A 16,528-nucleotide genomic window follows, 5' to 3' on the forward strand; every position below is an offset into this window, starting at 1 on the left:
ATTTGAGAATAAGGTACCACGTGTTAAAGCTAATAGCTGCTGTTTACTGAGCTTTACTATGGTGCCTGATAATATGCTTAATAAGTACTGAACATTTATTATCTCATTTAATTCTAATAAAACTTACGAGGCTAGTATTGTTTCCCATTTCACAAATGAGAAAACTAAGATTCAGAGACCTTCCTATAACAAACCTGCACATACATGTCCCCTGAATCTAAAATAAAAGTTGAAATTTTTTTTTTTGAGACGGAGTTTCACTCTTGTTGCCCAGGCTGGAATGCAATGGCGCAATCTTGGCTCACTGCAACCTCCAACTCCCAGGTTCAAGCGATTCTCCTGCCTCAGCCTCCTGAGTAGCTGGGACTACAGGCATGCACGACCATGCCCGGCTAATTTTGTATTTTTAGTAGAGATGGGGGTTCTCCATGTTGGTCAGGCTGGTTGTGAACTCCCAACCTCAGGTGATCCGCCCGCCTCGGCCTCCCAAAGTGCTGGGATTACAGGCATGAGCCACCACACCCGGCCGTAATTTTTTTTTTTTTTTTAAAGAGAACCTGCCCACAGACACACATCCTGTCCATGGCAAAGCTAAAATCTGAAACAAGTTTGGTTATGTATCTAATATACATCAATTAGGTACATAAGGTCACATGTCTGACTCATGACAGACAATTCTTCATAGAGGTAGGTGTCTGTAAAAGTAACAGTCCTGAATTTTCTCATCTCCAGCACTGTATCCCTCAAGGCTGCCCTTCTTTCTCATATTGCACGGAGCCACCCCATACTGCATCCCCCTACACCCTGCCTTCTCAAGGTGCTAAGCAGGTAATACAGTCTAAGATCGTAGATAGGCAATATGTACCGTGGAAAAAATAGAAGCTAGAATCAGATCTTAGTTCTAGTGTTGGTTCCAATATTTACTGGTCAAGGGATTCTAGGCAAGTCATTGAACTTTTCTTTCTGATTACCTACCTAACTAGCTAAATAATAATAAAATCTATTCTGTCTTCTGCAAAGACGGTTGGGATGTTCAAATGGTATGTGACACGAGACACTGTGTAAGTTATAAAACATCAATGGTATTATTCATCTAAGAGAACAGGAAGAGGCTACCTCCCAAGTGAAGTCTTTATTCTTCTTCCCCAAGACACAATCACGTGTTAATAAATATATAACCTTCTGGAGGTAAACGGCATGTCTAACACAGAGAAATGAAGAAATGATGGGAAAATTGGGACAGAAAGGAAGGGGCCATACTATAGGACCATAATTTTGAGCCAAGCAGAACCTTGCAGCATTAATCAAAAAACCAGTTATTTAACCAAAAATATCCACTTAACATAGATTTGCGCATTAAAGTACGAGCTCTAACAGTTTTCTGCTGCATGATGCTAGCAATTCCTCCTATATCTTATCATTAACACACTAAAATCTTTTAAGAGAAAAGATCATTGTGATGATACCTTATTCCAGCCGCTGGCATGAACTGTGGTCTCCAGTGTACATTCCCGAAATGCCTGATATGTCACTGGCCTGTAGAGATTTTTTTAAAAGTCTGTGTCACAAAGAAAGAAAATTCTATATTTCCAGATGAATAAATAAACAGTCACTACTCTGTTGAACTTTTTGCTAAAGTGACAAGGATTATTCAACATACTGTTTTGTACAAGATGTGGCTTTTCACACTGGTATGCACTTTTTTCAAGCATTCTATAAGCTGTGATGCATGCTTGGGAAATAGTTAATAACATAACAAGATAAATGTATATTCTAGTAATTTTTTTTGTAACTGCTTGGAACTTATAGGATAGGATTTTTATGCTGCAAAGAAATACCTAAATTATTAATACAGGATAAAATAATAACAAATAGAAATGATCTCATAAGTACAATGAAAACCGGAATTTTAACTTTTCTTAAAGGCAAAAAATCTAAAATATTTTAAAACTAAAGAGACATGTCACTGGAAGACTTTTCATATAGAGGAGACAAGAGTTGAAATCAATATCGCAATAAATTGAGTCCAATTTTTAAATTTTTAATTAAAAAAATTTTTTTTGGGCCGGGCGCGGTGGCTCATGCCTGTAATCCCAGCACTTTGAAAGGCCGAGGCGGGTGGATCACGAAGTCAGGAGATCAAGACCATCCTGGCCAACATGGTGAAACCCCGTCTCTACTAAAATACAAAATATTAGCCAGGCGTGGTGGTGTGTGCCTATAGTCCCAGCTACTCGGGAGGCTAAGGCAGGGGAATCGCTTGAACCAGGGAGGTGGAGACTGCAGTAAGCCGACATCGTACCACTACACTTCAGCCTGGTGACAGTGTGAGACTCCATCTCAAGGAAAAAAAAAAATATTTTTTGTTTTTTGAAATGGAGTCACCTACATTGCCCAGGCTGGTCTCAAACTCCTTGGGCTCAACTGATACCTCCCACCTTAGCCTCAGTGCCAGCTGGGATTACAGGCCTGTCCCACCACCCCGAGCTGGAGTCCTATTTTTAACTTGGAGTATTATGATACAAGGGTAGAGAGATAAGCCTTTCTGATTATTTAAGTCCTAGTCATACCCAAAACTCGAATCATTGATAACACTCACTCATTTCTTGAGTGACTTCAAGTACTTTATTTCAAGCACGGTTTCATGCGTAAATGTTAAAAACAAAAGACTTGGGACCAACTAACATATGAAGGCATCAATTGCTCAGATAATAGATTTAAAATTAATTAATTAATTAAAAATTTACCTTCCCTCCTTTTGGGCAAAGTATTAACAAACATGTAAGAAAGAATGGGCTAGGTGCAGTGGCTCACGCCTGTAATCCCAACACTTTGAGAGGCCAAGGCAGGTGGATCACTTGAGGTCAGGAGTTCAAGACCAGCCTGACCAACATGACAAAACCCCATCTCTACTAAAAATACAAAAATTAGAAAACAAAATACAAAAATTAGCCTGGCATAGTGGCACATGCCTGTAATCCCAGCTGCTCAGGAGGCTGAGGCAGAAGAATGGCTTGAACCAAGGAGGTAGAGGTTGCAGTTGAGCCGAGACTGCGACACTGCACTCCAGCCTGGGCAACAAGAGCGAGACTCTGTCTCAAATTTAAAAAAAAGAAAAAGAAAGAAAAGAAAAAGAAAAAGAAAGAAAAGAAGGAGTCTTGCTTTTGTAGGGTTTTAAAATACCACCCCAAAGGCATTTTTCTGCTTTGACCATTGTGGCCTATGACCTCCTTAGTTTAAGAATATTTAAAGGCCGGGAGCAGTAGCTCAAGCCTGTAATCCCAGCACTTTGGGAGGCCGAGATGGGTGGATCAAGAGGTCAGGAGATCGAGACCATCCTGACTAACACGGTGAAACCCCGTCTCTACCAAAAAATACAAAAAACTAGCCGGGCGAGCTGGTGGGCGCCTGTAGTCCCAGCTACTTGGGAGGCTGAGGCAGGAGAATGGCGTAAACCCGGGAGGTGGAGCTTGCAGTGAGCTGAGATCCAGCCACTGCACTCCAGCCCGGGCGACAGAGCAAGGCTCCGTCTCAAAAAAAAAAGAATATTTAAGATTGATAATAGCTACCACTTATTGTTAGCCTATTATGTTAGGTTTTAATATTTTATATATTTATATTTTATATTACATATTATCATATCACATATTTGGAAACCAAAGCTCAGAAAAGCTAAGAAATTATCCCAAACCCACATAGCTGGAAAGCAGCAAGGCAGGAATTCACACTCAGTTAGATCTGGTATCAAAGGCATTACACTACTTCATTTCAAGTTAAGATTCTGACACATGCCATGACAATGTCTCCATGTCACATGTGGCTAACGAGCATTAGAAATGTGGCCAGTGTGCTGAAGGTATAGTATACACACTAGACTTCAATGAGGAAGAAAAAACAATCAAGATAGCTCAGCATTTTTTTGTACTGAAGACATGTTGAAATATTTTAGATGCACTGCGCTAAATAAACTATTAAAAATTTTAAATTTCATTTTACTTTTTTACATGGCTGCTAGTTTGTAATTACATATTAAAACTACATTATATGTGACTTGCATTGAACAGCACTGGTCTAGATATTTCAGAAAAGAATCCTGATGACACAGGTATCATTCTTTCCCCTAAGTCTGTTTCAGATCAATACTACAGTGATGCTGAAAAGAAATGCGGTACCAGAGACGGCCTCTATAATAATGAAATATATACAGCATACACTATCTTCCTGACATCACCTTCCCATTAAAGTGAGCCTAGTACTTTTCAGATGCCTTGGGCTAAGTAGCAGATTCGTGTAAAACTTGAACTTTAGCAGATACTACACAGTCTACCTACCTATATTCTCCCTGAAGCTTTACTTGCATATATCAGTCCCTTCACTTCCTTTCCTGAACTGTTTGGTGCTGCTGGGGGGTCACAGTAGTCCTTACTGGTTGTTTGTCTACCAGGCTAAAGTATTTTAGCATCGTTCTGAATGAAACATGATTTGAAACATTATATACACAGACATATATGCACAAAAAAATGCAGCAGATTAAAACATTCAAAGGAAATCAAATACATAGAAAAGTAAGTAGCTAAATAACCAATCCTACCTAGTGACTTATTACAATAGAGCAAAGAAGAAAAGAGCGGGGCAGGATACCTTTTTGAAACAGATGTTCTGTAAGAAGCGTTCAGCATTAACTTCCTACATTAAAACCTTTTGAAGGAATCAGTTGTATTTTCTACCTTACAATATTGCCTTCAACCTTTATAATACTTCTAGTTTATGTAGTTTATCATCCATTAGTTATTTTCAAGGTACAAGTAACAAAGCTTAAAACTTCTAAAAACAGATTTCTGAAAAAAAAAGAGACCTGACTTTGATACATAACCAATTTCAAAAATAATTCTATCAAGATTTGGGAAAAAAATAAACATTCGTCCAAGCCAATTCTCCTTTAAATAGAATTTGCCATGAGAAGACATCAATTTTTCCTATAGATCATAAAAAGGACTTCAGAAACAAAACTTCAAAAAAGTTACATACCACTGTTTTTTGAAGAGCTTATACTATACCATAAAGTTAAAATTAACACATGGAGAATTGAAATATTAAGGGTGACATGGTTTGCTCCAAGCCAAAGTCTGTATCAAATTTGGAAAAAGATTCTTTGTTTTTTTTTTTTTTTGAGACAAGAGTCTCGCTCCGTCGCCCAGGCTGGACTGCAGTGGCGCAATCTCGGCTCACTGCAAGCTCTGCCTCCCGGGTTCACACCATTCTCCTGCCTCAGCCTCCTGAGCGGCTGGGACTACAGGTGCCCGCCACCACACTGGGCTAATTGTTTTATATTTTTAGTAGAGACGGGGTTTCAACGTGTTAGCCAGGATGGTCTCGATCTCATGACCTTGTGATCCGCCCACCTCAGCTTCCCAAAGTGCTGGAATTACAGGCATGAGCCACCGCGCCCAGCCAGGGAAAAGATTCTTTTGTCTGCACCTTTCACTTCATTATTTTACTCCTGGTCCTGATAACTTTTACATTTTTGTGGGGAGAGGAGTGAAGCAGCAAACTTCTTTCTTTAAGTCTTACATGTAACCTCAGAATAGAAAATATATGAAAGTCCACGTGCTCTGATTTAAGAAGAGTGGAAGAATAAATAAATAAATAAGGCACAGCACAATGGCTCACACCTGTTATCTTAGCACTTTGGGGAGGCTGAGGTGGGAGAGTTGCTTGAGACCAGGAGTTATAAGACTAGTCTGGGCAACACAGTGAGACCCTGTCCCTACAAACAATTTAAAATAAATAAATAAATAAGAAAGAAGAGTGGAGAGGCCCTAATGAGCTCAACCCACTCACTATTCCTCACTTCTTCAGGACCCCTGCAGCACCTCAGTGCCTAAGGCTCCATAGAACACTTTTTGAAAACTGCTGTAAATCCAAATTTCCTGTGTAAGTTTTATTTCCCAACACCCATATGCTTCTCTCTACATTTATATTTAAGTTTTACTATATATTAGGTTAAGAAAATCCAAATACGACTTTTTAAATTTTTATTTTTAGAGACAAGGTCTTGTTCCGTTGCCCAGGCTGGAATGCCACAGTGGTGTGATCATAGCTCACTGCAGCCTCAAACTATTGGGCTCAAGCGATCCTCCCACCTCAGCCTCCCAAGTGGCTGGGACTACAGGAACATGCCACCACACTGGCTAATTTTCTTTTTTTTTTTTTTTTTTTTTTTTTTTGAGACGGAGTCTGGCTCTGTCGCCCGGGCTGGAGTGCAGTGGCCGGATCTCAGCTCACTGCAAGCTCCGCCCCCCGGGTTTACGCCATTCTCCTGCCTCAGCCTCCCGAGTAGCTGGGACTACAGGCGCCCGCCGCCTCGCCCGGCTAGTTTTTTTGTATTTTTTTAGTAGAGACGGGGTTTCACCGTGTTCACCAGGATGGTCTCGATCTCCTGACCTCGTGATCCGCCCGTTCGGCCTCCCAAAGGGCTGGGATTACAGGCTTGAGCCACCGCGCCCGGCCCACACTGGCTAATTTTCTAACAAATTGGTTTGTAGAGGCAGGGTCTGGCTGTGCTGCCCAGGCTGGTCATCAACTCCTGGCCTCAAGCCATCCTCCCACCTGGACCTCCCAAAGTACTGAGATTACCAAATATGATTTCATTTCACTGTTTAAGCATAACTAGTATTTTTACATTTGCTCATTTCACAATACTATGCGGCAAAAATTCAAATTCTCCTAAAACCCAAATTACTTTCTTCTAACAAATGGTAATCGATATATACTTTGCTTACGTGAAAATAAAAAAAAAAAATTTTTTTCTTTCACATAGAATCTCCCTCTGTCACCTAGGTTGGAGTGCAATGGCGTGATCTTGGCTCACTGCACCCTCCACCTCCCGGGTTCAAGTGATACTCCTGCCTAAGCCTCCCGAGTAGCTGGGATTATAGACACCTGCCACCATGCTCGGCTAATTTTTGTATTTTTACTAGAGATGGGGTTTCGCCATGTTGGCCAGGCTGATCTCCAACTCCTGACCTCCAGTGATCCCCCCGCCTCAGCCTCCCAAAGTACTGGGATTACAAGCTGATTTTTAATATTTATAATAAATGATTTGGTTCTAATACTTTCCTTATTACTAGCTTCTTGTCTTTAGCTTTAATATGGTCAGAACCATAGCTAGGAGAGAAGTTCCTTCTGTAAGAATGTAAAAGCAGTTCCACGGGCAGACGTGCAACCCTCAAGCTGAGCAAAGTTCTGGGAAACAGATGTAATTTTTTGGGTTTTTTTTTTTTTTTTTTTTTTGAGATGGAATCTTGCTCTGTCACCCAGGCTGGAGTGTAGTAGCGCGATCTCGGCTCACTGCAACCTCTGCCTCCCGGGTTCAAGCGATCCTTCTCCCTCAGTCTCCCAAGTAGCTGGGACTACAGGCACACGCCACCACGCCCGGCTAATTTTTGTATTTTTAGTAGAGATGAGGTTTCACTATATTGGCCAGGCTGGTCTTGAACTCCTGACCTCATGATCCGCCCATCTTGGCTTCCCAAAGTGCTGGGATTACAGGCATGAGCCACCGCACCCGGTCAACACTATGTTAAATACAGAATTCTAAAATACAGATATAGTGTTAATCCCACATTAAAATGCACAAAACACTAGTCATTATATTCATGTCGCCACTAGAGGAAATAGCAGTAAAAAGTGGTCGGGGGAAGTGTAACTTGTATTTACAACTTGGTAAAAGCATTCGTTGAAACCTGACAGCTCAACATGTAAATACAAATTAACAAATCTATGTTGGAATAGCTAAATCACTCCTATAAAGCAAAACTGTCGTTCAAAACACAAAGATGCTTTGGGAAAGCAAATGAAGGAAATGTAAAGAAAACTGAGGAAAGAAGTGACACTGTTCACCTAAAACACAGCCCTAACCAATCCAGCGCTGCATGAGAGATCCAGAGCCTAACACTGTTCACCTAAAACACAGCCCTAACCAATCCAGCGCTGCATGAGAGATCCAGAGCCTACTTAAAGAAGCACATCCCACTCAGCAGTGTAACTCACTGGCTCAGGAGCATTTGCAATGCTGTATGGAGAGGCTCTTTCAGTTCCTGGGACACTTTTTCTCCAAGATGGGCCAAGCAGTCTTCCATTGAGCTTTCTGGATTGGCAGGGCTGAACACTGGAGAAGTGTGACGGTCAAAGCCTGTGCTGGTGAAGGCTGAAGACAGGACAAAAGAAAAACCTAATATAATAAACAATATCTATAAAATTAGTCGGGCGTGGTGGTGCATGCCTGCAATCCCAGCTACTCAGGAGCCTGAGACAGGAGAATCGCTTGAACCCGGGAGGCAGAGGTTGTGATGAGCCGAGATCACGCTATTGCACTCCAGCCTGGGCAACAAGAGTGAAACTCCGTCTCAAAAACAAACAAACAAACAAAAAAACAATAATATCAAAGGTTGTGCTATAAAAGGCCACAGGATTAAGACAACCACTGTCAGGAACAAGCTAATCATTACAAGCCACTTAAAAAGGTGGGGTAATCATTGTGAACATTAATCTTTGTTGGCGCGTAAACATTGATAGGTCATAAATTTAGAGGTTCTTTTAGGTTTTAATGAAAAAGCTTAGTTTTTAAGAGAAAAGAAGCAACGAAACTGACATGTTATAATAAGCTAATCAATTTAGTTTATGATTACTGACAAACAAGTATAAGAATGATAAACAAAAGGCAATTCCTGGCTCTATTATCCCTCTCTTAAAATTTTGTTTTTAAGATTTTGTTTTACATTTATAAAAGTGGCACTTAATCAGATTCTTATCATCCTCAGAGGATGAGTCCATTGCTTTCATTTCCTTATTAAAATGAACTTTCGGCCGGGCGCGGTGGCTCAAGCCTGTAATCCCAGCACTTTGGGAGGCCGAGACGGGTGGATCACGAGGTCAGGAGATCGAGACCATCCTGGCTAACACGGTGAAACCCCATCTCTACTAAAAAATACAAAAAACTAGCCGGGCGAGGTGGCGGGCGCCTGTAGTCCCAGCTACTCGGGAGGCTGAGGCAGGAGAATGGCGTAAACCCGGGAGGTGGAGCTTGCAGTGAGCTGAGATCCGGCCACTGCACTCCAGCCTGGGCGACAGAGCAAGACTCCGTCTCAAAAAAAAAAAAAAAAAAAAAAAAATGAACTTTCAACCTTAATATTACTACACATGGATAAATTTTAAAACTATTATATGAAGATTATACAAACAAATATAAAAGCTGAACCAGAAGCTGAGCACAGTGGCTCATGTCTGTAATCCCAGCATTTTGGGAGGCCGAGGTGTGCAGATGGCTTGAGTCCAGGGGTTCGAGACCAGCCTAGGCAACATGGCAAAACCACATCTCTACTAAAAATACAAAACATTAAGGCCTGGTGCAGTGTGGCTCATGCCTGTAATCCCAGCACTTTGGAAGGCCAAAGCTGGGCAGATCACCTGAGGTCAGGAGTTCGAGACCAGCTTGACCAACATGGGGAAACCCTGACTCTACTAAAATACAAAAATTAGCCGGGTGTGATGGTGCATGCCTATAATCCCAGCTACTCAGGAGAATCGCTTGAACCTAGGAGATGGAGGTTGCAGTGAGCCAAGATCGTGCCATTGCACTCCAGCCTGGGCAACAAGAGTGAAACTCCTTCTCAAAAAAAAAAAAAAAAGGGCCAGGCACGGTGGCTCACGCCTGTAATCCCAACACTTTGGGAGGCCGAAGCGGGCGGATCACGAGGTCAGGAGATTGAGACCATCCTGACTAACACGGTGAAACCCCGTCTCTACTAAAAACACAAAAAATTAGCTGGGCATGGTGGCGGGCGCCTGTAATCCCAGCTACTCGAGAGGCTGAGGCAGGAGAATGGTGTGAACCTGGGAGGCAGAGCTTGCAGTGAGCTGAGATTGCGCCATTGCACTCCAGCTTGGGTGACAGAGCAAGACTCCGTCTCAAAAAAAAAAAAAAAAAAAAATTAGCTGGGTGCGGTGGCTCACGCCTATAGTCCCAGCTACTTGGGGGGCTAAAGTGGGAGGATCACTTGAGCCCGGGAGGTCAGGAGTTCAAGATCAGCTTGACCAACATGGGGAAACCCTGACTCTACTAAAAATACAAAAATTAGCCAGGCATGATGGTGCATGCCTGTAATCCCAGCTACTCAGAAGAATCGCTTGAACCTAGGAGATGGAGGTTGCAGTGAGCCAAGATCGTGCCATTGCACTCCAGCCTGGGCAACAAGAGTGAAACTCCTTCTCAAAAAAAAAAAAAAAAAAGGGCCAGGCACGGTGGCTCACGCCTGTAATCCCAACACTTTGGGAGGCCGAAGCGGGCGGATCACGAGGTCAGGAGATTGAGACCATCCTGACTAACACGGTGAAACCCCGTCTCTACTAAAAACACAAAAAATTAGCTGGGCATGGTGGCGGGCGCCTGTAATCCCAGCTACTCGAGAGGCTGAGGCAGGAGAATGGTGTGAACCTGGGAGGCAGAGCTTGCAGTGAGCTGAGATTGCGCCATTGCACTCCAGCTTGGGTGACAGAGCAAGACTCCGTCTCAAAAAAAAAAAAAAAAAAAAAAATTAGCTGGGTGCGGTGGCTCACGCCTATAGTCCCAGCTACTTGGGGGGCTAAAGTGGGAGGATCACTTGAGCCCGGGAGGTCAGGAGTTCAAGATCAGCTTGACCAACATGGGGAAACCCTGACTCTACTAAAAATACAAAAATTAGCCAGGCATGATGGTGCATGCCTGTAATCCCAGCTACTCAGAAGAATCGCTTGAACCTAGGAGATGGAGGTTGCAGTGAGCCAAGATCGTGCCATTGCACTCCAGCCTGGGCAACAAGAGTGAAACTCCTTCTCAAAAAAAAAAAAAAAAAGGGCCAGGCACCGTGGCTCACGCCTGTAATCCCAACACTTTGGGAGGCCGAAGCGGGCGGATCACGAGGTCAGGAGATTGAGACCATCCTGACTAACACGGTGAAACCCCGTCTCTACTAAAAACACAAAAAATTAGCTGGGCATGGTGGCGGGCGCCTGTAATCCCAGCTACTCGGGAGGCTGAGGCAGGAGAATGGCGTGAACCTGGGAGGCAGAGCTTGCAGTGAGCTGAGATCGCGCCACTGCACTCCAGCTTGGGTGACAGAGCAAGACTCCGTCTCAAAAAAAAAAAAAAAAAAAAATTAGCTGGGTGCGGTGGCTCACGCCTATAGTCCCAGCTACTTGGGGGGCTAAAGTGGGAGGATCACTTGAGCCCGGGAGGTCAGGAGTTCAAGATCAGCTTGACCAACATGGGGAAACCCTGACTCTACTAAAAATACAAAAATTAGCCAGGCATGATGGTGCATGCCTGTAATCCTGGCTACTCAGGAGAATCGCTTGAACCTAGGAGATGGAGGTTGCAGTGAGCCCTGATCATGACACTGCACTCCAACCTGGGCAACAAAGTGAGACTCTGTCTCCCAAAAAAATAACCAAATTAATTAAATAAAAATAAAATAAAACTTGAACCCAGAAAAAGCAGTCATAACTTGTTGTAGAGACTTAACCATTCCCTAACTGCAGGAAGAGCAAGCAGAGTAACTGTTGTTCCAGAGTACAAATGGGATGCAAGGCATAAACTACCAGGAAAGCAGGCAACTTGCACCCACTCCCAAGATTTAGCCATCATCTGTATAAAATACTTATTAAATTAACCTAAGGCTTACTCCTATAAGGCTGCAACTTTTACTATAGAGTTAAGTATGTATTTCATTATAAAGTGCTTGCCTCCAAGAAAGATGCAAATGGCTGCAAAGTGCACAAATACTTTGTTGTTTGAGCAAGCTGGAGAGCATCGATTTTAATGGTCTAGCTTAGATAATATGGGGTTCAGTAAGTGAATGTATTTAAACCTTTTGTTACTCTCTTCTTTCTACCTTTTACCCATTTTACTATGCAGGAGTGCTGTTACCAGAATATACATCAAGAGAATCGGAAATTTAATCGCTTCAAAATGTTAATAAAGAAATATAATGGCTGTGCGCGGTGCTTCACACCTGTAATCCCAGCACTTTGGGAGGCCGAGGCGGGTGGATCACAATGTCAGGAGATTGAGACCAGCCTGACCAACGTGAAACCCCATCTCTACTAAAAATACAAAAATTAGCCAGGCATGATGGCGAGCGCCTATAATCCCAGCTACTCAGGAGGCTGAGGCAGGAAAATCGCTTAAACTCAGGAGGCAGAGGTTGCAGTGAACTGAGATCGCACCACTGCACTCCAGCCTGGGTGACAGAGCGAGACTCCTCAAAAAAAAAAGAAAAAAAAGGCCGGGCACAGTGGCTCAAGCCTGTAATCCCAGCACTTTGGGAGGCCGAGACGGGCGGATCACGAGGTCAGGAGATCGAGACCATCCTGGCTAACACGGTGAAACCCCCTCTCTACTAAAAAATACAAAAAAACTAGCCGTAGCCGGGCGCGGTGGCTCAAGCCTGTAATCCCAGCACTTTGGGAGGCTGAGACGGGCGGATCACAAGGTCAGGAGATCGAGACCATCCTGGCTAACACGGTGAAACCCCGTCTCTACTAAAAAATACAAAAAGCTAGCCGGGCGAGGTGGCGGGCGCCTGTAGTCCCAGCTACTCGGGAGGCTGAGGCAGGAGAATGGCGTGAACCCGGGAGGCGGAGCTTGCAGTGAGCTGAGATCCGGCCACTGCACACCAGCCCGGGTGACAGAGCGAGACTCCGTCTCAAAAAAAAAAAAAAAAAAAAACTAGCCGGGCGAGGTGGCGGGCCCCTGTAGTACCAGCTACTCGGGAGGCTGAGGCAGGAGAATGGCATAAACTTGGGAGGCGGAGTTTGCAGTGAGCTGAGATCCGGCCACTGCACTCCAGCCTGGGCGACAAAGCGAGACTCGGTCTCAAAAAAAAAAAAAAGAAAGAAAGAAAAGGAAGAAATATAAAAGACAAGACTAACATTAGCTTTCAGGATTACTTGTACATTCTTTTTTTTTTTGTTTTTCCAAACGGTCTCACTTTGTCACCCAGGCTGGAATGCAGTGGCATGATCTTGGCTCACTACAACCTCTGCTTCCTGGGTTCAAGAGATTCTCATGCCTTAGCCTCCCAGGTAGCTGGGATTACAGGTGTGTGCCAACCCGCCTGGCTAACTTTTTTTTTGTATTTTTAGTAGAGGCAGGGTTTCGCCATGTTGGCTGGGGTCGTCTCAAACTCCTGACCTCAAGTGATCCACCCGCCTCAGCCTCCTAAAATGCTGGGACTACAGGCGTGAGCCACGGCACCCAGTCTCAGGATTATTTGTACATTTCTATTCACATTTTTTCTCTACCAATGAGGAACTTGAGTTATAAACATAATTTATAATTTTGATCATTAAAAATTATTGGGCAGGCCGGGCGCGGTGGCTCACACCTATAATCCCAGCACTTTGGGAGGCCGAGGTAGGCAGATCATGAGGTCAGGAGATCGAGAACATCTGGGCTAACAAACCCCGTCTCTACTAAAAATACCAAAAGATCAGCCGGGTGTGGTGGTGGGCGCCTGTGGTGGTGGGCAACTGTGGTCCCAGCTACTCGGGAGGCTGAGGCAGTAGAATGGTGTGAACCCAGAAGATGGAGCTTGTAATGAGCCAAGATGGCATCACTGCACTCCAGCCTGTGCAACAGAGCAAGGCTCCATCTCAGAAAAAAAAAGAAAAAGAAAAAGAAAAAATTATTGGGCAATATACATCCACACAAAAACTTGCACAAGAATATTCACAGCAGCATTATACGTAACAGTAAACAAATAGAAACAACCTAAATTTCCATTAACTCATGAATGAATAAACAAAATGTGGCACATCCACACAGTGGAATATTATTTGACTGTAAAAAGTAATGAAGTACTGATACATGCTACAACATGGATGACCTTTGAAAACATTATGCTAGGCTGGGCACAGTGGCTCAAGCCTGTAATCCTAGTACTTTGGCAGGCCGAGACGGGCGGATCACGAGGTCAGGAGATGGAGACCATCCTGGTTAACACGGTGAAACCCCGTCTCTACTAAAAAATACAAAAAACTAGCCAGGCGACGTGGTGGGCGCCTGTACTCCCAGCTACTCGGGAGGCTGAGGCAGGAGAATGGCGTAAACTCAGGAGGCGGAGCTTGCAGTGAGCTGAGATCCGGGCACTGCACCCCAGCCTGGGTGACAGAGCGAGACTCCGTCTTAAAAAAAAAGAAAACATTATGCTAAATCAGCCAGGTGCAGCAGCTCACGCCTGTAATCCCAGTACTCTGGGAAGCTGAGGCAGGCGGATCATTTGAGGTGAGGAGTTGGAGACCGGACTGGCCAATATGGTGAAACCCCATCTCTGCTAAAACCAAAAATAAGCTGTGCATGGTGGTGGGCACCTGTAATCCCAGCTACTCAAGAGGCTGAGGCTGGAGAATTGCTTGAACCTTAAAGTTGGAGGTTGCAGTGAGCCCAGATCATGCCACTGCATGCCAGCCTGTGCAACAGAGCAAGGTGATGTCTTAAATAACAGCAACAAGAACAACAACAAAAATACATTATGCTAAGTAAAAATGCCAATCACAAAAGACCACACAGTGGCCGGGCACGGTGGATCACGCCTGTAATCCCAGCATTTTGGGAGGCCAAGACGGGGAGATTACCTGAGGTCAGGAGTTCGAGACCAGCCTAAGCAACATGGAGAAACCCCGTCTCTACTAAAAACACAAAAAATTAGCTGGGTGTGGTGGCGCATGCCTGTAATCCCAGCTACTTGGGAGGCTGAGACAGGAGAATCGTTTGAACCCGGGAGATGGAGGTTGTGGTGAGCCGAGATGGTGCCATTGTACTCCAGCCTGGGTAACAAGAGTGAAACTATGTCTCAAAACACCACCACTGCCGCCGCCACACAGTGAACTGTTCTATTTATGTATATCTCCTGAATAGGCAAATCAATAAAAACAGAATGGAGATCAGTGGGTGCCTGGTGTGGGGTAGGGTTGGGACCTGGGCTAGTGGGAATGGGAAGTGGCTGCTAATGCGTATTGTGTTTCTTTTTGGAGGACTGAAAGTGCTCTAAATCCAGATTGTGGTGATAAATTCTGGGAATACGCTAAAACCACTGAACTAGACTTTTTATTTTATTTTTAATACATAGAGACATGGTCTCCCTATGTTGCCCAGTCTGGTTTTGAACTCAGGGGCTCAAGCAATCCTCCTGAGGCCTTGGCCTCCCAAACAGCTGGGATTACAGGCATGAGTCCCTGTGCCCAGCCTGAACTGGACCTTTTCAAATGTGTGAATTTTATGGTATGTAAAATATATCTCAATAAAGCTGTAAAAAAATATATATCTCATTGGGCAAGATGTTCAATGCAGCATGACCTACGTAGGGCAATACAGGAAATAATGCAAATGCTGTGTAGTCGTCGTCCAGTGAAAAAAAGGAATAATAATCCAAATGCTCCCTTCAAATATAAGGGAACAGGCCAGGCATGGTGGCTCACACCTCTAATCCCAGTGCTCACTACTGCACTCCAGCCTGGGCAACAGAGCAAGACCCTGTCCCCAAAATAATAATCATAATCATAATCATAAGGGAATAACCACTGAGTAAAAATATTTATTCAGCGAATGAAATTTCATGCACTTAGTAGAGTAACTATTTTTAAAGTTTATGTTGTAATGTTAAGTGCAAAATAAAATGGCTATACAGCTGAATGTATATAATTAGTTATCTATAGTATATATGTACGAAAAAATAAAAGAAGCGTATGCCCACTTTTTCCTTTTAATGTCGTTATTACTTATAAAGCTAATACCAAACACAAATCAAACCATAGTGAATGGGAAGAACCTTGACATGATCACTTATCCGATACTTAACATCAGAAACTGCCACATCTAACCTGTTAGGTATAGTTGGGGAACTTCCATAAACCTATCCCCCAGGAAAGATAAAGGCTACCTTCTAGTTTCACCCTTATAAACTTCTACCAATGGATAATTGGTGTAAGCTGTTAACTGTTGAGAACACCCCACTGTAAAAATCAAATTAAACCAACAGTAAACCATACCAAACAGAATCTGCTTATTAACTAGAAAAATAAGAATACACAGACCTTCAGAAATTTCTTTGTCCAGAGATTTTAGCTCTTCTTCAATTTCAGTTTTAACTTTTAATAAAATTTCTTGATCCAGAGATTGTGAAGCTATATCTAGTTGAACCCCTGAAAGCAACAAAAAAGGTTATTATTAAAAGAGGGAGAGAGAAATCATTAGAACATAATAGCACTTTTTTCTTTCTTTTGAGATGGAGTCTCGCACTGTCACTGGGGCTGGAGTGCAGTGGCGCGATCTCCGCTCACTACAACCTCCACCTCCCAGGTTCAAGCCATTCTCCTGCCTCAGCCTCCCGAGTAACTGGGATTACAGGTGCCCGCCACCATGCCCAGCTAATTTTTTTGTATTTTTAGTAGAGACGGGGTTTCACTATGTTGGCCAGGCTGGTCTCGAACT

The 16,528-nt window shown here is 43.5% G+C and overlaps 1 protein-coding gene across 28 annotated transcripts in view; it reads right to left on the reverse strand.

Annotated features, from left to right (window-relative positions):
- The window catches only part of BCL2L13 (BCL2 like 13), a 96,973-nt gene that overhangs the window by 30,811 nt on the left and 49,634 nt on the right, over positions 1-16,528 (reverse strand). For 7 of the 28 annotated variants that reach the window (XM_074004528.1, XM_074004521.1, XM_074004525.1 and 4 more), the window contains 2 exons: positions 16,132-16,239; positions 8,053-8,209 (listed from right to left, as the gene is read on the reverse strand). Coding sequence is in view for 10 of the 28 variants with exons in the window: in XM_015457466.4 (XP_015312952.3) it covers positions 8,053-8,209; positions 16,132-16,239 (265 nt within the window). In the remaining 18 variants the exon portion in view is untranslated. Of the gene's footprint in view, positions 1-1,466; positions 1,559-4,331; positions 4,467-8,052; positions 8,210-16,131; positions 16,240-16,528 lie in introns of those variants that run through there. The other 21 variants (XM_074004523.1, XM_074004526.1, XM_045364056.3 and 18 more) reach the window with 10 other exon arrangements.

Source organism: Macaca fascicularis, chromosome 10, assembly GCF_037993035.2.
Source record: "Macaca fascicularis isolate 582-1 chromosome 10, T2T-MFA8v1.1".
NCBI classification, from domain to species: Eukaryota; Metazoa; Chordata; class Mammalia; order Primates; family Cercopithecidae; genus Macaca; species Macaca fascicularis.